At 41.6% G+C, this 21,424-nt stretch overlaps 1 protein-coding gene across 6 annotated transcripts in view; it reads right to left on the bottom strand.

Moving 5' to 3' along the window:
• Positions 1–1,184: 1,184 nt before the first annotated feature.
• INTS6 (integrator complex subunit 6) overlaps positions 1,185–21,424 on the bottom strand; it is an 87,507-nt gene continuing 67,267 nt past the window's right edge. For 3 of the 6 annotated variants that reach the window (XM_024568630.3, XM_053916776.2, XM_045201308.3), the window contains 3 exons: positions 20,053–20,424; positions 19,511–19,604; positions 17,007–17,636 (listed from right to left, as the gene is read on the bottom strand). In XM_024568630.3, the coding sequence (XP_024424398.1) occupies positions 17,543–17,636; positions 19,511–19,604; positions 20,053–20,424 (560 nt within the window). In that variant the 3' untranslated portion in view covers positions 17,007–17,542. Of the gene's footprint in view, positions 1,593–6,466; positions 6,600–12,380; positions 12,495–17,006; positions 17,637–19,510; positions 19,605–20,052; positions 20,425–21,424 lie in introns of those variants that run through there. The other 3 variants (XR_006656484.3, XR_006656485.3, XR_006656487.3) reach the window with 3 other exon arrangements.

The following is a 21,424-nucleotide window of genomic DNA, read 5'->3' on the forward strand; positions in this document are numbered from 1 at the left end:
TCCTCACCATTAAGGATTATGCTAGCTGTGGGTTTTTGTAAATGTTCCTTTTCACGTTGAAAGAGTTCCCTTCTCTTCCAAATTTGTTGAATGTGTCCTGTTTTTGTGTTTATGAAAGGATGTTGGATTTTGTCCAGTGCTTTTTCTGCATCTATTGAGATGATCGCGTGGCCTGTGTCCTTTATCCTATCAATGCAGTGTTTTTCACTGATGGATTTTCACATGTTAAACGCACTTTGCATTTGTTGGATAAATCCCAGTTGGTTATGGTAAGATTTATATGTTGCTGGATTCAATGTACTAGTATTTGTTGAGGGTTTTTTATCTCCTCATAAGGGATATCGGTCTGTAGTTTTCTTGTGATATCCTTGTCTGGTTTTGGTAAAGGGTGGTGGTGTGTTTTTTCTAACTCAAGATATTTTTGTAGTATTTCTTCTGGACTAGCCTTCATAGCCATACAAGGAAAAAAATCATACATCTTTTATAGTTGTGCCTCACTTTTACTACTGTCTTTAGATACTAAAAATGATATTATACTTTTATCATCTACCATAATCACTGTACTTGGTCTCAAACATCCCTTGGCTCTTTCTCAATATCATTGAGAAGCAACAAAACCACAGTGGTAACAGTAGAGCTCATGAGCTATGCTAGGCATTGTTCTGAGCCCTTTACAAGCACTATTTCACTTCACAAAGCTAAGCGCAAAGTGCTACTATTATGCATGTGTCACAAATGAGGGCACTGAGGCCAAAAGAGCTAAAATAACTTGTCCCAGGTCTCTCAGCTAATAAGAGACTGAGCCAGGATTCCAATTCTAGCACTGGATTCCCAAGTTCATGCTCTTAACCACTGTGTTTTAGAATTTAAAATCTTCAAAAGACCTTTTAAGTAGTTAAGAACTTTCAGAAGAGGTGATCTAAACATTTTCTCTTAGACGTGTCAGCACTGACTTGGAAAAGCATGTGCCTTTTTTGGAAACTATTCTGAAGATACAAAACATCCATTCATGACAAAATCCGATTCTTCCATTTAAATATTAGCCACATTGCCTTGCACGGCAATGAAGGCCTTGGCGAGTAAATGGTCTCACTCAGTACTTTTACTCTCCTGCATGGTGTAAAGAAAAAGACCATCTAATTCTATTTTAAATACTTTTATTTTCAAAGAAAAATAACATTAGCAGTCCTTCTAAAGATGCTTTAACAGTAAAATTTTAGATGTCTTGGCTGTGCCGAAGTATTGCGAGGCTGGTGTGCCAATTCAGTTCTTCCTGCTCTCTGGACTTACTAGGCAACGCAAAGCTTCAGCTTGCCTTCGTGCCCTGTTGTGCTTTGAAAGCACACAATGCACACAGCAACCATCAAATACACATCTTATCAATTATAATCATATTGAACGAGACAGTCTGCTCACTGTCAGCCAACAACTTTTCTGCACCTACTGTGTGCGAGATGCCACACGGGATGGGAGGTAGCACGTGTAGCGGACGGGCGCCGCCCTCAGACAGCCTCGAAGCAATTGAGTCCTGCTGCGCGCTCATTGTCATCTTGGGCAAGTCGCTTTAACTCTTTAAGCCTCGGGTTTCTCGTCTGCAAAGTGAGGATAATAATCACATAGTTATGTGAACATGAAATTGAATTATCCACGTAAAATACTTTTCTCACTGCCTCACACATGGTAAACACGTGGTGATACGAATAATTAGGAAATAAAAAATTGAGAGGGATAGCCTCTCTTCTCAAGTAGCTTATGATATCATAAGTAACAGTAACAAGAAGCAAAATGTTCTAGAAATCAAAAGAATAGAACAAACAAAGTGTAAATGGGGCTTTAATAACAAAGGTCACAGAACAGTTGGAGAGGAGTGCATAACAGAAGGGGTGCCCAGCTTGCAGCCTGTGGCCGAGTGCAGCCCAGGGAGGCTGTGAACGTGGCCCAACACACAACTGTAAATTTACTTAAAACATTACGAGACTCTTTTGTGGTCACGTGTCATGGTGTATTTAATGTGTGGCCTAAGACAATCCTTCTTCTTCCACTGTGGCCCAGAGACGCCAAAGGTTTGGACCTCCCTGGCAGAGGAAAGGAGAGTAATTCGAGAGCAATCAAGGAGGCTGGAGGACACCTGGAAAGAACAGCGGATGCCAAGGTGCCAAGGTGCCAAGGCGGGAGTCCTGGAGGCCGGGCTGTTCAGTGAGTAGGGCATATGGGGAGGAGCCCTGAAAGAGACGGCAGGAAATGTGCCTGGAGGACCCTGCGTCCAAGCTGGGAGTTTGGAGGTTAGAAGGTGCATTAAAGAGTTTACTGAATGAGACTTTTAAATGAAAGCTGATGGTTTGTTTTTGTTTTTTAGATTTAGGATCCAAAATCATTTCAACTTAAAAGATATTTTAAATTCTTGGGGAGTCACTGATCTCTTTGATCCACTCAAAGCTAACTTGAAAGGAATTTCAGGGAACAACAGCTCTTCCATGTTTTCTGTCATTGTGTTAAAAATCATAGGAAGCTTCACCATATTTTGATTAAGGGATTCTCATTGTTTCTGCAGAGCCTTCAGGGTGATCGGCCAGAGCCAATGTTATTTAGAAGAATCCAGAAAGTGCTTTGCGTTCCCTAAGAGGGCATGCACCTTAGAACAGTACGATTTGGGCCAGACTTTGTGGGGTAGCAGCATTTCTGGAGACCTCTGAGTGCTGTAGTCAGAGGCCACGCTCCGAGCGAGGTCAGCGACCAGAGAACAGCACAATGCACCCCCACTCTGCCTGTCCTGACCAGGAGGCAGCCTGAGACCTGGGAGCCCCTGCACAGCTCTGCACTGCGCCCTTCCGCGGGCCACCAGCTTCACAGTCACCCTTTGTCCCCCGCCCCCATGCCTATTCCGTCCTCTTCCAGTGAGCTAACCTCGCTGCTTTCCCGCATCCATCCAACTTCCTGTGTTCAAACTACGCACACAGCTGTGACCTTGCCCTGAAGTTCTCCTCCTCAGAGTCCGTATTAAATTCCTTTGCCCCCAGTACACATGCTACGACTAACCAAGAGGAGCTGTGTTTGCCTATATCTGAGAGGGGACTTACAACAAATATTACGAGAGAGTGGAATGCCAGAGTCTAATGTTCCAGAATCCTCTCAGGAGACCATTAGCTAAACTATTGCCAACGCCAAGGCCCCAGTCCATTTGTGCTCCAGAGAGTAGAAAGTGATCTGTGCGAAAATGACACGCAGTAGGCATTTTCATTGGCCTTGACACGCTCCTGCCCGATGAGCTTGCGAGTCTCTCTTTTGAATGCCAGAGCCTCATGGCACAGAGAAGTCTTCTACCCCTTGGCCCGAATCTTCCTTCTTACGCAGCCACAGGAAATATGGGAGTGTGGTCTACAAGAGAACTCTTGTAGATGTGACCGGACAGACTAACTGGCCAATTTACTTACCAAATATAATACAGGAGGAAGACTCTACTCTAGAGTGCTTAAAATCCACAGACTCTGTATTCATTTCCTAAGCATGCACAGAGACACACAAAGTGACAGTCACGTGCATGGGCGCAGTGCCTCCCACAAGGCCCGGCACACAGTGGATGCCCGATAAATATGGGTTTGGTTGAATGACCAAGCCAGAAATTTTCCCAGGTGACACAGGCATAATGTGACCTGGCGGAAGAAGACTAGAGGGCAAGGAAGGAGGAAGGGATGAAGAACTCGAGTGCTCTCCATCTTTAATATCGTGCAAAACCCAATCACAACGTCTTCTTGCGACCCTGGAGCTCAGCCACGGCGTCCCTGCTGTGGACGGCAATACCGTTTGACTTCAGATTTTTGCAGTTCAGATCTTTGGGGCCATTCTTGACCTTTTCTTCCCCACCACAACTGTGCGATTAATCACTATGACTTAGTGATTGTTTCTTCATAATTCTTAAACAGCTCTGCCTTCGTGTCCTAGACGTACCTCTTAAATGCCATCAATCCGTGTCCTTAGCAGGACTGAGCATAACTCACACCAGGCAGCTGCAGTATTGATAAGGACTTTTCAAAGTTTCTAAGCTCCTCTGACAGGATCTAATAATCCACCTAGTTTAAAAAGAACTGTTTTGATACCTAACCTCTTCTATTATAATGCAGTTAAAGTCTACTGGTATTTGTTTAAATCAGCAGAAATATAGGCTTGTGGATCTGGCTTATTAAATAATTATGATCAGTTACCATATACCAAATGAGAAGTTTGCATTTGTTTCTTGCTAATAAAACATACCAGCCTTATCATCTTCTCTTATAAAGTTTTGTTCCTCTGATGTAGAGGTCCCCAAACGATAGCCCAATACCTGTTTTTATAAATAATGTTTTACTGAAACGCAGCTGCTCCCACTTCTTACAAATTATCTATGGCAGCTTTCTTGCTACAAGGACACAATCGAGCAGTTGCCACAGACACCACATGGCCAGCAGTGGCTAAAATATTTAATAGCTGGCCCTTTACAGATAAAGTTTGCCAACTAAAATATTGATTTCCAATGGCCCTTCTTTAACTGTAAGCGAGAGACTAGACACTTCTGTGCCCAAATGGGCTATTGACTTAGTTCTGGAGACATGGCTACCGAATCTCTCTAACAAATATTTCCAGCATTCCAAGAATGGGCTAGCTACCACCCACCTCACCTCTTACTTGTGCAAATGAAATTCGGCAACGTACAGCAAAACATCAGCAGAGAGCTCACCAGAGAGCAAGTGACCAGAAAACGCTGGCCTCCCTCCCTACAATGAACAAGAGGTTACCACCCAGTTTTGCACTCTTGATGGAAATTCCGCAGCCACGGGGGAATGTTGGTCTTTTTCTTTCCATTTGGTTCCAAAGCCCCAAAACATTTACTCAAGTTCTCCTTTAAGTGACTTAAAAGTCACTTGTCCCTTCCTTCTTGTCATCAAATCCTTTTTTGCTGCCTGAAGAGCTTGCTCAATATCGTGTCGAAGCCCAATTGAGGCCAAAAGGTAGTTTTTCTTCCCAAATATCCTTGATGCTACACTTTATGAGCTTCTAAGAGTAATTCCAGTGTTATTTACACTGGGTGGTAAAGATACCACCCAGAGATACCCTTTTTGAGCAATTCCACTTTCTACAGGATCCACAGGCTTGATTCAAACCCATGCTCCCTAATCCAGGAAACACTCTTTGTGCACAAACTTGAAACTAAAGAACGACTTGATTTGTGACTTTTATAAGGGAGTAATACATTTCCAATCTCTGCTCAATTGGAAGCACAAGCTTCCTGTTACTATGACGTAAATGAGCGAGCCATCCATAGCTGCTTGGCTGTACCCTGAAGTTAACTTACATCACACCAGATGACTGCTCAGAACTGCAACAGGGCATCAGCGTGCTGACATAGGTCCCTTCCAACTTCAGTCCCCATCCCAAGAAAATCAACTAGCAACTAGCCACAGACAAGTCTGCACTGCGGAAATCCCAGCGCCCAGGGGCGAGGGTGAAGCGCTTCTCTGAAACACAGAGACTGAAGCCTCCATTAGAAGGAGAGAAGGAATGGCCGCCTCTGAGTGCGTCGCCCCTCCTCTAGGCTGACACAGTACGGCATCCACAGTGACCCCAGGGCCTGTGGACGCTCCCGGGGCCAAGGTTGACAGCCAGCTCGCCCAAAGTTGCAGGATGCTTCCTGGCAAACCCACTCAGAGCTTGTCCCACAGGGACCACAGGGGATCAGACAGAGACAGAGAAAGGGGGGGATTCGAATCTTGGCAGAGCATGTTCCTGCTTGCAGGGAACTTCAGCAAAGGCTCCAGCCAGCAGCAGTGCTCATCTGCAGAGTGGAGCCAGTGGCCTGGCCTGGCCAGAGAGGCCGGTTGGCAGTTCTGCCTGATTTGGATCCCCAGGCAGTGAGCCATACCACTACCCCACTGAGGCAGGGAAGCAAATTCACAGCCACACAAACCACTGAGCATAGCTTCAAGTCCCAGCCAGCCAGGACGCTTGGCCAGAGAGCCCAGAGAGCCAAGAAGCCCATCCGACAGCCCCATTTGGACAGAGAGTCAAGCGAGCAGCCTTGCACAACCGCTGAGCCTAGCGCCTGACCCTGCATAACCACAACCCTGGGAAACCGCTTACTTAAATGCACAGATACCACTGTAAGGAATCCCAGAAACACGAGGAATCAGGAAAACGATACCACCAAGAGAAAACAATAAAGCTCCAATAACTACCCTAAATAAATAGAGACCTGTGAACTAACAAAGAATTCAGAATAATTCTGTTGAAGTAGATTAGTAAACAGTAAGAATACACAAAGAAACTAAACAAAGCTAGGAAAAAATGCATAAACAAAATAAGAAGGTGAGTCAATGAAAGAAATAGAAACCATCAGTAAAAAAGAAAATCAGCCCTGACCAGTGGGGCTCAATTGGTTGGACCATCACCCCATAACCTAAAAGTTGCAGGTTTGATCCCCCGTCAGGGCACATACCTAGGTTGCAGATTCGATCCCCCGGTCCAGGTGCATACGATCCCCAGGCCGGGTGTGTGCAGGAGGCAACCAATCGATGCTTCTCTCTCGCATCGATGTTTCTCTCTCCCTTCCTCTCTCCCTTCTTCTCTCTCTAAAAGCAATGAAAAAACGTCCTCAGGTGAGGATTAAAATTTTTTTTAAAAAACCCAGAAATTCTAAGGCTAAAGAATACAATGCCTCCACTGAAGAACTCAAGAGAGTTTAAACAGCAGAGTCAACCAAGTAGAGGAGAGAAATCACTAGAGTAGAAGAGAGATTATTAGAAACTTTTTACCCCAGGGAACAAAAAGAACATGAGAATGAAGAAACTCTACGGGAGTTGGGGGCATCATAAAAGCAAAGGATATATGCGTGTGGGAATCCCAGAAGGAGAAGAGGAAGGGAAAGAGAATGAAAGCCTAGTTAGAGCAATAATGGCTGAAAACCTCTCAAGTTTGGGACAAGAAATGGGTTTCCAGATGCTTGAGGCTAAAAGGATCCCAAATAGGTTGAACTAAGAAAAGGGCCACACCAAGACACATTGTAACTAAATTGGCAAAAGTCAAAGACAAAGGAAGAACTTTGAAAGCAGCAGAAGAAAAGAAAGAAATTACATACTAGGGAACCCCCATACGATCGGTGAGTTTTTCAACAGAATAGGAGAGAGTGAGGTGTTATATTCAAAATTTTGAAAGGAAAAAAAATGTCAACCAAGATGACTATAGCCAGCACAGCTGGCTATCACAAACAAAAGGAGAGATAAAGATATTCAGAAACCAATAAAAGCTATGGGAGTTCATCACCAGTAGAACTGCCTTACAAGGTATGCTACAGAAAGTTCTTCGAGCTGAAATTTAAAAATGCTAATTAACACCATAAAAACATATGTATGTGCTAAAAATCACTGTTAATGGTAAATATGTGGTCAAAATCTAATTATCTAATATTGTAATGGTGGTGCATCATTAGGTAGAACTAATCAACAAATCCAGTAAAGATGCAGGATACAAAGTCGACATACATGTGCTTCAATACACTAACAATGAACTATCTGAAAAAAAAAGAAAACAATCCCATTTAAAAATTGCACCAAAAAACATTCTTAGGAATAGATTTAACCAAGAAGGTAAAAAATTTCTACACTGACAACTACAACACATTGATAAAAGAAATTAAAGACAGAAATAAATAAAAGGATTGTTCATGAATTGGAAAAATTAATCTTAACCGTCTATACCAAATCAATCCTCAGATTCAAAACAATTCCTATCAAAACTCCAACAGCATTTTTCACAGAAATAAAAAAAATCCTAAAATTTGTATGAAACCACAAAAGACCCTGAATAACCAAAGTAATCCTAAGAAAGAACAAATATGTAATCATCATACTTCCTCATCTCAAACTCTATTACAAAGCTATGGTAATCAAAACAGTATGGTACTGTTACAAAAACAGACATATAGATAAATGGAACAGAACCAAGACCCTGTAATAAATCCATGCACAGTCAATGAATATTTGATGAGAGAGCAAAGATTACTCAATGGGGAAAGGTAATCTCCAATAAATGGTGTTGGGAAAACTAGATATTCACACGCAAAAAAGAGAATCTGGACCACTATCCTACACTACTCACAAAAGCTAACTCAAAAATGAATTAAAGACATAAATATCTAAAACCATAAAATTCCTAGAAGAAAACATTGGGAAAAAGTTCCTTGAAAATGTTATTGACAATGATTTTTTTGGATATGATACCAAAAGCATAATCAACAAATGCAAAAATCAATAAGTGGGACTACATCAGACTAAAAGTTTCTTCACAGCAAAAGAAGTAATTGATAAAGTGAAAAGGCAACCTATGAAATGGAAGAAAACATTTGCAAACCACATATCTGTTCAGGGACTAATATCCAAAATACATAAAAGGAGCTTATACAACTCAATAGCAAATAACAATCATCCAATTAAAAATGAGCAATGAATCTGGATAGACATTTTTCCAAAGAAGATATTCAGATGGCCAACGGGTATATGGAAAGGTCACTAATCATCAATGAAATGCAAATCAAAACCACAATGAGACATCACCTCACATCTGTTAGGATGTCTTATTACCAAAAAGACAAGAGAGAGCAAGTGCTGGGGAGGATGTGGAGAAAAGGGAACCCTTGCGCACTGCTGATGAGAATGTAAATCGGTGCAGCTACTGTGGAAAACAGTGTGGAGGTTCCTTTCAAAATTAAAAATAGAACTGCCCTATGATCCTGCAATCCCACTTCTGGGTACATACCCAGAGGAAATGAAGTCACCACCTCGACGTATCTGCACCCTATCTTCATAGCAGCGGTATTTACATATAGCTGAGACAGGGAAAAGACCTAAGTGTCCACTGACAGATGAACAGATAGAGAAGCTGCGGTGTGTACACACAGTGAATATTATTTGGCCATAAGAGAGAAGAAAAGCCTGCCATTGACGACGACATGGAAAAACTGAGTGAAGTCAGAAAGAAAAAGACAAGTACTGTATGTCATTTATATGTGGCATCTAAAGAAAAGAAACTAAACTCATAGAAACAGAAAGTAGATTAGTATTTGCCAGGGGCAGGGGGAGGAGGGTCGGAAAAAGGGGAAGGTGCTCAGAGGTGCACATTTCCAGTTTTAAGTTCTGGGATGTAATGTATGGCATGGTGGCTGTATACTGTGTATCTGAAAGTTGCTAAGAGTAGATTTTAGAAGTTCAACAGGAGAGCCCTGGGCAGTGTGGCTCAGGTGGTTGGACCATTGTCCACACTCCAAAAGGCTGCAGGTCTGATCCCCAGTGGGGGTGTGTACGGGAGACAACCAATCAGTGTTTCTCTCTTGCATCGATGTGTCTCTTTCTTCCCCTTCCTCTCTCTCTAAAAGCAATTTAAAAATGTCCTTGGGTGAGGATTAAAGAAAATTAACACACAAGAAAATTGTAACTATGTGAGGTGATGGATGCCTTAACCAATCTTATTGGGGTAATCACTTTGCAATATATACATATATCACATCATTATGTCGTACACCTTAAACTTACACCAAGTTATGTCAACTATATCTCAATAAACCCTGAGAAAGAAAGGCGCGAGGAGTGGAGTAGAGAAGGAAGGAGAAAGCAATTAACCGCAGCCTGGATTCAGAGGCCAGGTCAGCTGATGTTTGCCACACTATATATCCTGGGCCAGGTGCTACGTGACACACGCTTTCCATCTTTCACAACTGTTTCCAGTTAAAAAGATGAGAAAAATAACTAGACGCAAGTTCTGGCAATAACTTTCTAAGAGGCCACTGAATCTGCCAACAGTAAGTAGTAATAATTTAAACACAAAAGACACAGCGAAGTGTACGTTACTCGGCTTTAGGAGAAGCTGCAGATACAATGTAGAGACAATGATTTATGTTTTACAATCTCGTGTTTGCATAATGTCATGTTATAAAGACTTTCAAACCTTTTTATAAAATCTTTTAAAGATTTTATTTATTTATTTATTTATTGTTAGCGAGAGGGAGAGAGACACTGATCGGCTGCCTCTTGCAGGCCCCCAACCCAGGGCCTGGCCCGCAACCCAGGCGTGTGCCCTGACGGGGAATCGAACCCGGCGACTTTTCGGCTTGTGGGATGACGCTCAACCCACTGAGCCACACGTCAGGGCAAGACTCTCACACCTTTTGGGAGCATGACCAACCACACATGAAGAATGGCGGTCTCCACTGACAAAGGAGAAGGGCCATTGACACAATCATTTGGGTGAGACTTGGCCAGGGATCACCCTGTCCAGGGCCCCCGAGTCTACAGACACAGCCGGCACCTCCTTACAAGTGAAATCAGATGAAAGACCAGGAAGGCAGCTGTTTATTTGGGGACGTGAAATAATTGTGCAAGGTGAAGTGTGTAATAGTCATTCACCCAACGTGTACTGTACACAAGCAGCATTACACTCGTTGAGCAAGGCACGAAGTATCTGAAAGTACTAAGACAGCTCCTGACTCCTAAGAGCTAGCGATCTAAAAGGCGAGGCCAGCATGTAAACGTGGTAGGCGATGTGACAGAGGAAGAACATGTAAACGTGGTAGACGATGTGACAGAGGAAGAACATGTAAATGTGGTAGATGATGTGACAGAGGAAGAACATGTAAATGCGGTAGACGATGTGATGGAAGAAGAGTGGAGATTTCACCAAGAAAGACACGTTCCCCTTTGCTTTGGGTAATGAAATGTAACCGGAGAAAATGGGTTTACAGTAAGCTACAGGTTCCCAAATTGCGTTCCTCAGAATACCAATCTGGTAAACTTGGAGAAGGGAGATGGGGGGATGGGTCCATGGTTAAACACTACATATTCTAGTCCTGTTGGGATTCACTACGAACATTAATGAATTAGCAGCTTGGAGAAGTTCACCACTAAAAACAAAAGCACAAAACTACTCAACCCGCACTTCCCATTTTTAATAAACCAGGGCACCCTTTTACAGAGTAGCGCCTATAAAAAATCTTGGGACAAATTTTGGGAAAGTAGGTTGTATGACCTCAATGGTACCAAGAAGCTGCTCCCACTGCAGGAGAGGATGCGCCCAAAGCTGGGAGAATCCCTCTGTGCTTGACCTCCATTAGGCTGGGTTCCTTAGCTGCATGCCATCTCAACAGCTGCCGAACAAAAGCATATAGGCACCGTCAGACAGGATCAAGGAAGAAGGCACACACACACCTACAGACGACTCCTGGATTCTTACTGCGAGCATACATGTTGTTCTTCTGAAAGGTTAACTCTTACAAAAATGTAAGAGACAAGATGCTGGAGCCTGAGGCCTCGGAGTCTGGGCTTACAGCTGTGCAAGTATTCAATGCCAACTGCTGGACCAGCCCTGCAGGGCGGCGAAGAGCTAGCCTCAAGAAATGGAAATAGCGGGGCCCATCTAACCGAAGACTCACTCATACCGGCTGGTCCCACTTCTCGCTTTGTGCCAAGGCGCCTGGATTCTAACACAACACCTTTGCTGTATTTCATTATTTACTATATTAATTATAATTTTACTATGAAACCCTGATAAAGGGTTTCATAATAAACCTCTGCTCATTTCATTAACATTTATTTAAAATGTTCAGATACCACAGTAGATAGCAACGAAGCCACAGATTAGTAAAACCTCACGACCACCAAAGAACCCTTTTTTATCCCTAATTATAGAAAATTTCTTTCTTCCCTAAAAGATCCTGCAGAAAGAGACCAATTGCTTAAATGATCAGATTCCTCACTGGTTTTAGGACAAGCGATGCCAGGTGAATGTTTCCACTGATTTTTCCTTCCTCTGGCCCCATCTGGTCCCCTTCACTAATGACTGTCCCTTACAGACTTCAGCCAACTCATAATTCCCTGCATGCACCTAATTTACAAGGCAGATGAAAGGCTGCAGATTCTATACTGTGGGCTGGTTTTATTCTCTCATGCCACTCATATGCCATCTCCTGGTATGTGCATAAAAATGCAAAACAATTAAAATCTAGTCTAAAATGAAGCAGAAGCGTCCTCAAAATACGCCTACGTCAGAACGAGTAAGACTCTTACCAGGGGCCTCTCCAGCGGCCTGCTGGAGTTGACTAGAACACCTCCTTGAAGATGACTTTGTGTGAAGGCATGGGCCCGACTCTAACAGGTGTGTGACCGCGGAGGACGACAGCCCACTCTAGAACGAAAGGCTTGGACTGAGTAATTTCTAAAGGTTCCTCTAGTTCTAAAGATTCTTAGCTTTCACTCTTTATTGTGTCAAGGAATTGAATTGTGGAGTTGTTTCAAAATGATTCACGGTAAAATGAGAAAAATCTGGGAACCCTCCTGGCCCCATTCCTATTTGCTAGGCTTACCTTTGAAATTTAGCACACAACTGTCCCAGTCCTGACCTCTCATTTTCTTTGCAGATTTCTAGCCCATGAAGCAAGTCACTTGCACAGCCGGATGTCCCTTGGCATGCCGAACGCTGTCCTGCAGGGTCAGACACATTTTCGATACACTGAACTACGCCTTGGAAAGCCTACAGTACAAACCTGTCACCCGGTCCTTAAAAATGGCCCTGAAAACGCAGTCCAAGGCGGCACTCAAGGGAAAGCGTCTACGCAGCCTTCTGAAAATGCATATTCCTGTGCTCCAGAATCTGCACTTTTAACACATTCTTGCACCACCGAAGCTTTAGAAATATTACCTAACGAAAAGATGTACATCTGGGCTAGAAATTATTTTTGAGAATAACTTGGAAAATGGGGCACAGCTCTGAATGTTAAGTTGGGATTTTTAGATAATTTATTAAATTTGAGGTTTGGGAAGTTTAAAATATTGCTTCAGAATTTTCCAATAAGCTCTCCCTAGTGATACAGCAAGGAACGTAAGAATGTGATAAAGTACAGTACATTCTTTAAAAATGTACTCAAAACCCTAAACCAAATGCATCAGCTATGCAATAAGCAATTCACATTTGCATTTCCTAGGGCCAAGACGGCTTCTCTGTTTCTGAGGCAATCCGCAAGGCCAAGATCAGGTGTCAGAGGAAGGCACAAGGGCACCTGCAGCCACAGGTGCGTTCCTAAGGGGGACTTGGCGGCCCGCACAGTCCACCACTGCTGTGTCTACCTTTGTTAGATTTAGCCAGTTCGGCCTTCCCACTTCTAAAACTTCCCCTGCAAACCCCAGGTCCAGGCTTGGGAGAGCAGAAACAGAGGAATGTTAATAGAGAACCAACTTTCTGAAAAATGGTGGAAGAAAAGAGACATCCATTTTGAAAAGGGCTTGTACCACCATCCCCATAAGCAAGGAATAGGGTCATTCTGAACATTTCCTTCAGCAAAATATTCCACGGAATATTTAAAAAATAAGACACAGGTTTTGCTATGTGTACCTTTTTAATTTCCCCACTGCACTCCGTAACTCTAAATGAAATATTAGGATGCTTTTATTCATCAAAAATGAAGGGGTACAACGGACTTCATATCCAGGTTTAATAGTGAATCTAGATTCTATTTGCCTTTCCTGCAGCCCTATTGTTGCTAAAAGGTCTTGGATTCTTGTTTTTAAAGCAGATTGACCATTCCTCCTTTTCCTGAGAACACAACACAGATATGAGTGCTGGGTTGTTTTTTTTTTTTTATAGAATTCAGATAAATTATTTCTCAGAATCTCTCTAGCAACAAGGGCTCCTCTGCCTACTGCAGCCTAAAACTAGCATCGCCCCCAGCTAGTCCCTAGGCAGCGCCAGAAGCTCCCGGGTGCTGGGTTGTGCATCCTAAGCAAAGGGAACGTTTGATTCCTCTAAGGAAGGGGAACTAAAAGGGAAACTAATATCCTCTGTGGGGTTTCCCCCTCCTCTGTCAGCTCATTTGCAGTTGATGTACATTTTTAGAATTCAGATTTCCACTTCTGGGGAAACTTAGAACATTCATGAAAAGTAAAATAAATGATAAATCTTGACTTTTGCCAGTTGTTGCCAAGCTTTGTTGTCACGGTAGGATAAAAGATAGTTCCTTTGGGCCACTGGAGTATCCAGGAAGTCCTCTCTCAGCAATCCTAACAGTTTAGTATATGCACCTGGGTTTCTACGGTCTTTCTGTTGATCTTTCGCAAGTTTGCTGAAGTTACACAGAAACCAAATGCTTGCCCTTGTTCATTTTAATTCCCACTATACAACCTCATCTTAATCCAAAAAAAATGGTATGGTACTGGCAAATCCTTAGCACACCAGAAGGAGAAGTCCTTTAAGTATTTAAATTATTCCTCTTAATGTCCCCCACCCCCACTGACAATTATTTATCAGCCCAGGAAGGAAAAGAGATTCTCAGTAAAGAGTTGTTGGCAAGTTTAAATAATGTGTTAAAAAAGAAATAGGATGGAACAAGACTAATAAAATCAAGCAAAAGTGGATCTACTTTAACTAAACATCAGGCATTATTTTTATTTATGGAGAGAAAAAAGTCAAAAGTTAGAATAATGAAAATTACGCATAGGCTTTACAGAAATTTTTAAGGAAATACTGTCAACATCATTTTATCTGAGAATCATTTGCATACTGCTGTAACTTGTGTTAGAAATCAAAAGGAACACTTTTGTGACAAAAAGGATGAAAATGATCATTCACTAGTAAATAATCTATTTTGGGATTATTTGGGGAGAAAAGGTCCATCAACAGAATTATGTCCTGCTAGTAATCGTCCCAACCCCATATATATTAGATGAAAACGTCACATATCACTCAGAACAGGCAGAGTGCCCTCTCTTAGAAAGAATACATGTCAAAAATGAAAGATGAGAAAACGACAGGTTCTACTCCCTGCAGAAAGAGACAGCACTACATTTGAACAGAAAGGTCAATGTCAAAAGCTGATAGCCAATAAAGGTCGATGGGACTTAAAAGATAACAATTTCTTTTTTGGAATTCAACCGCATAAAAATGACCGTAGAATCTTTGCAATAATAAAGGACACACCACTATTTCAATGACAGGCGTTTGCAGAGCTGCCTTAGTAAACAGAGAATGAAAGTAAAGGCTAATCCAAAGCCAGTGCCACGACCCTCCGCTCGTCTAAACACAGTCCCTGTGAATGAATTTACCTTTCTGGGACATACTTGCCCGCCTCACACAAAGCAAAGTGGACACTCTTCTGGTGAAGGGTATTGAAGAGATAAAAATGAGTCTCAGCCTTCAGTACACCAAGCTGATCAATCTTACTAATAAAGGCAAATAATGACTCAATCAATTGACAAATGGGGCACATGAGACCGTTAAGGAACTGTCTTAATCTCAAGATTTAACTGCTGGAAAATATCGTTTGTCCAGCCTAGTCAGCCAGTGATGGAAAGGGCCTGAAAGACCCGGTTATTTCCCTCAAATATACTCCCCTTCTCCTTTGCTTACAAGAATCCTACAGTATTTCATGAATTGAACTAATATGCCCAGCTTCTGAACACAGAGATGGACTATTAGGCTTGAGTCTCCATGGGTTTCCAACCTTGCAACTAGGTTTTAGGATGAGGGCATAGAGCGTGGTGGCAGAGATTGAGGACAAAAAGAAGAGACTGAACAAACTGCTTCTTCCCAACTCCCTCCAGGGCTCATCCCCCAAAATGGATTAAAGATCAAGGGTCTTAAGGATCACCACCTCATGAGCCTTCGAAATGGAAGTAAGAGTTTGGTAAGGAAGGCCATATCGGAATAGACCGAATCCCTTTCCTAAATATTCTTAAGCATGAACTTTGAATGACTTGCATGTAATCCCTTCCATTAATCTCAGAATCTAAATATGTATATCATTTAAGACCAGACAATATATTCTGGATTTTGCGTAGTTCTTGCTGCATTTAGCAATGTAACTGTAGGTTAACTACCTTAGCAATTTCATCTATTAAATGATACCCTGCTTTACATAAAGGTATTTGGTAGAGATAAAAAAACGGTTTAAAGTACTGCATATGAAAATACTACGTAACATTACATATGCTTCTCTTTCTTGACAGGGTCTGTCTTCAGTATTGGGAGTTTCAATGCCCTAGACTAAAATGAACAGAGCTCAACCATGTTCTCCACTTTCATCTATGATTTTCTTCATAAAAAGTTAAGTTTCTTTGCTATACCCTTGAAATTCAAAGTGTTCTGCTAAAGTGTAAAAAGATAAGGGTATGTCATTTTCAAACGTTATGAACCTAAAAATACTTCAAATTTACTGTAACTTTATAAATTTATTTCACCCACACAATCTAAATCCATTTTAACCTTCTTTCTCTACTGGTTACCCCAAGCACTACAAGGCACAGCAGTGACAATATGAATGGTGAGTGAGTCAGGTCACAGGGTCCTGTCCTCAGTTAAGGGCACACGAAGCCATTTTACTGAGGGTGGACAGGGAACAGTGTTGGTTTTCCCTTGTCCCAGGTAATCGGGGGCAATGCAAATGAGCAAAGTCATCTTAAATGTGTTTCCTTTCCATTTAGCTTCTGAATAAAATGGAGCGCTGAAGTGTGAGAACAGCAGAGCAGAACAAAGAGATCCCGCTGGAGCCCCCAGTTTGTTATGGGACTTTTGTAAGTGTGGCACCAAACTCCCAAAGGCCCGATGTTTCAGAGTAGGGTAGGTGAGGTACCCCAAGCCTACCACTCCCTAACTGAGGGCCATCCACAACGCTAGTGAGAAAGGAACAGGGCTGAAGAGAAGTAAGGAAACCAATCATGTCCAAAGGTGTCTGCTTTTTAGGTATCTGCCTATCTGCCACAGAAACTGTTGCCGTTACCTAGGCGGAAACAGGAGGACGTTGGGGTGACCAACAAAAACTAAGAACATAGAGTAAAAAGACAACGCAGACCATGTACCATGTAATTACAATTAGGGTTAACAAATATGAACTTCAAGTGGTGTATTTTTCCAATGCTAAAAGGCAAAGCTTTTAAAATTCCATTATCTTCAGATGGTTTTAAATGATTACTTTAAATGTGACTATTTCCTAAACCACACAAGAGTAAAATAGAGCATTTATTGATGGAATAACAAAAGTGCTTTTCTTAAATATTCTTCAAAATACATTTGTACAACTTACAATAATATATCCAAAATAACTGTATATACAAAACATTACCTAGTTTTAATGTATGTGCTTTTTTCCCCAAAAATTACAAAGTAACTTCTTTTTTATTTTTTTTTTGGCAAAGTTCAACCTTAACAGAGGTGACAATTTTAAAGGTTGGTTTAAGAAAATAGAACCTGAGGGAAATTGACACGCGAGAGTCAATGACAAGCAAGAGATTTGGAGGAATATTTTTAGTTTGTTAAATAAAAATGTTTTTTTTTAGAGTGATACTTTTCACATTACAAAAATAAACAAAAATGAAGAAAAGGTCACTGTAAAATGATGAGAAAAGGATCTGCAGACTTGCTCTTAGTATCTCAAATAGCCAACAATGCATGTCAAAAAATGAATGCAAAATCACAACAGTCTTGTATTTACTTTGTATTTGGAGAAGATATAGTGAAATAAGTGGCCACATTCTGTTTTCTTTTAATTGCTATTAATATGGTTGATCTGATTGGCTCTTCGATGAATTTCATCCAAGAAGTTCTCCAGTTGTTCTATTAGCATTCTTTTTTTAAACCTGTGTAAAAAAAATAACAGCACTCTCAATTTCTTATTAACAGATGAAGTTATGTATCAGTATAATGTTTTTGTTAAACTGCCTTGGCAAGATTTTTCAAAGTGAAATGAAAATTAAAAACCAACAACTGTATGATATGTAAAATCTGCTGGAAGAAAGAGGTTACTCCTTCCACAATGAAGAAGAAAAAGGAAAACAACCCAATGTATACACGGATTACTAACATTCCAGCAAAATCAGGGATCCCAGAGCAATGGCTCCAATCACTTCTTATTATGCTCTTTGAAAGCTGAACGTTAAAAGGAACGTGAACAAGGTACAAATCCAATTCCCCACAAAATGTTAGATGAAATGAAAGCGCACTTAAAAACCATGGTGTTTTCCTACCACAATTTGAAGGCAAATCCTTGATAGCAAATCAAGGATTAGACATCTTTAGTACAGAATATGGCCAACAGCCCAAGTTCAAGTGGCAGCTTAAAAACTTTTTCTGTTAACAAATATAGTACACTAAAGTTGCATTCATCTACATAGGTACTGATACTGCTGATGCTTTTCAGAATATGCTTTCCAAAACACTGCCTAACCTATGCCCACTTCCTTCCTCTCTGCTTGTAACCACCACATCACACAACTCTAAAACAGTGATTTTTAACCTTTTTTAGCTCATGGCATACATAAACCAACTGTTAAAATCCTGTGGCACATTAAAAAATAGTTTTTTGCCATCTGACAAAAAAAAAAAAATTGGTGTTAATTTTGATTCATTCACGCCGGACAGCTGTGGTTGTGGTGGCTGCTGTCATTCTTCTATCTGACAACCTAAGGGAAGAGAGGCCAGTGTCTTCGACTAAATAGGCAGGTACTGCATGTTTTACCCCACTTGAAAATCACTGCTTTAAAAGATGACAGAAGTAGACCGCAGGCACCAGGAACGTAACTAAATCCATGAAGATGTTTGAACTGACAGAATGTTACACTAAGAGCAGAATACGTTAAATATACAAAACAGATAGTATGAAAAGTTACCACCTCCTTCAAAGTGGCCTAAGCTCCAGCGCCCCGCAAACCCACACAAAATTAACTGCCCGATCTAAAACAAACTTTAAGTGTAGCATGGAAGAAACTGGGGGACTCAAGCAGGGTATATTTGGAAGGTCAGATAAGATAAACCCTAAGCTTTCTTAAAATACTAAAAGTCTTAAAGGAAAAATAAAAAATAATTTTTGCATTCCCTAAACCATGAAACTATGCTTTCCAGTCAACCGCACTATGGAGGTACCATTTATACTCCTGGTCCACATCCCTTGTACTAGAGCACATAATCCTGGGCTCCTGAAGCAATCAGAGTAAGGCTCGTCTGTCCAACTCTGTTCCCTGTAATTACATGTTTTCCCACACACAAGTGAACTGCATTCAACTAGTGCCTTTCAGGTCCAGTTCGATTCTCAGGGCACGTGCCTGGGTTGTGGGCCAGGTCCTCGGCTGGGAGCGTGTGAGAGGCCACTGATCTATGCATCTCTCACATATTGACCTTTCTGTCCCTTTCTCCCTGCCCTCCCCTCTCTCTAAAAAGTAAGTAAATAAAATCTTAAAATAAAATATTGCCTTTCAGAACTATTTCTAATCACTCATTAACAGTAGTCCAAATATAAAAAGGAGAAAAATTAAAGACTATAAAATATAAAGACACCAAAAGCCAGAGTAGGAAAAAAGAGAATTATGCAAGTACGTGTAATGTGCAGAAAGGAAAGGCTCGATTTCTAAAGAATTTCTTTCAATAAATGAAAACAGGGAGAAGTGCTGCGCGTCACACACACGTACAACACAACAGACACTGTTAAACACTGACCATACGTCCAAAGGTTACTTACCTTGATGCCTCTTTAATGACATTTTGTAAAAATATTAGTCTTGTTTGTAAACTGCCTTGCACGTGCTTCAGTAGAGTGAAGATTCTTTCGTATTCTTAAAACGAGAGGCAGAGAGAGAAAGTGAGCGGCTCTCCCTTGCATTCTCATGCAGTGTTTTTCTACTGCAGTTTACAAGACGTACTAAGACAAAACAAAAACATCCTTTTGCGTTCCCATCACAGGTAGCTTTCCTAACTTCAGTTTTTTGACCTAAACACATTCCTGGTCACTGTCATAGCATAAATCTTAAACACAGTGCTGGGCTGCTACCTTAAAACTCCAGGTGCTGGCCGGAGTACTCGAGACTAGGGGGCCCCGTCATGACAGCACTTTGGACAGAGAAGAGATCTGCCAGCGTTCGTCAGCTGGATAAAGAGTCGAATCTCACACAGCTTATGTATGGTTCAAGACTGATCTAGAATCGTATGTTTTTAATTAATCTGACTTTTTTTTTTAAGCACACACAGAAATTAAATCCAGGGTTTGTGTCTAATTATACATACTTCTTCCTGGCTTTCGAATTTCTTTCATTATTTGTGCTTTTAGTTCAGTGTTGACTTCTTCATGGCTTCTGCAATGCACCAGTTTCTTTCCTTTGTTGAGTGAGGATGCTGGTATATTCTCTTCAGGACACTGTACTTTATTTCTTGGCTCCTCATGATTTTCTAAAAATCCACCAACAGCGAGGTCGTTAGTTCCTAAATGATCATGAGCGAGAGCCTCTGTGTGATTGGTCGGTCGTTCCAGTAAACTGGCTGGGGAAGATGTTGCAAACTCCGTATCCATGGCATTTGGTGTAGCATCTGATGAGAGTTGGTCAGCAACATGATTTTCAACTACATCATCTACTGTTGAATCGTTACTAGCTTCTGGAACTACAAACAGAGATTGGAGGAAAAAATTATGAGACAACTTCAAGGCACAAAGTAATGAAAACTTCAAAAACAATCACTGCAGAAAACCACAAGTGATATCCTCGACGGATGCAAGTTAACAAATAACGTGACATGATTCTTAAGCTTTGATAAAGACATGGTGGATTCAATGTGAAACATTCACAATATTTACAAAATCTATACAACTTCTATCTTTAGGGAGAAAAAAAAAAAGCCAAATTCAACTTTTACTTCTCTGTTTTATTCTACAGCAATTTTATTGAACAAGTAGGGTTTTAATGGTTTAGGGAGATATGTATGATCAAGATTATCATGATTACCCTTTCTTCAGCCCTGGCTCGTTTCAACCCTCCACTGCCTTATACCTCTGTTGTCACTTAGTGGCAAAAGTAAAGGCAGAAAGTTTAAAATGTCCCCCATTCTCCAGGGAACAGACGCCGAGCAGGCCCTTTCACAGCAAGGCCTCTTCTCACTTACGCTCATCCGCCTGGTAATTCGGAACAAGCCGGCACCCACGCCAGCTCATTGGGCACCTAGACTTACAGCCTGCCACCTTGCCACTCACATGAGACTATTAAACTGGCTCCCCCCGCCCCCAGAAGCAGCTGAGTTCTAAATTCCCCGACTGCTCACCACAGCTCCAGGACAACAGCTGGCTTCATCTCCACTGCCCTCACTTACTGTCCAAAATGGACTCATCCCCACAAAAGTCCTCAAACCTCTGACTCCCTCCTCAAGTCTATTCCGTGACATGCAAGCTTTACTACCGTGTACAACTCCTTTTGAACTGAAACTGGCCTTCCTGCAAAGACACCGCTCTCCTCTTCAGACCTGAAACAGAAACTGCTCTCTCCAACGTTCTCCATGAACCTTCACCTCCCAGCACCGTCTCAAGATCCTACCTCCACGCACTCTTGGACAAACTCTTGCTCTTTTGATGCCCACCTGAGTCACTTCACTCATCTCTCTCCTCACCACT

Source organism: Desmodus rotundus, chromosome 13 (assembly GCF_022682495.2).
Source record: "Desmodus rotundus isolate HL8 chromosome 13, HLdesRot8A.1, whole genome shotgun sequence".
Taxonomy (NCBI): domain Eukaryota; kingdom Metazoa; phylum Chordata; class Mammalia; order Chiroptera; family Phyllostomidae; genus Desmodus; species Desmodus rotundus.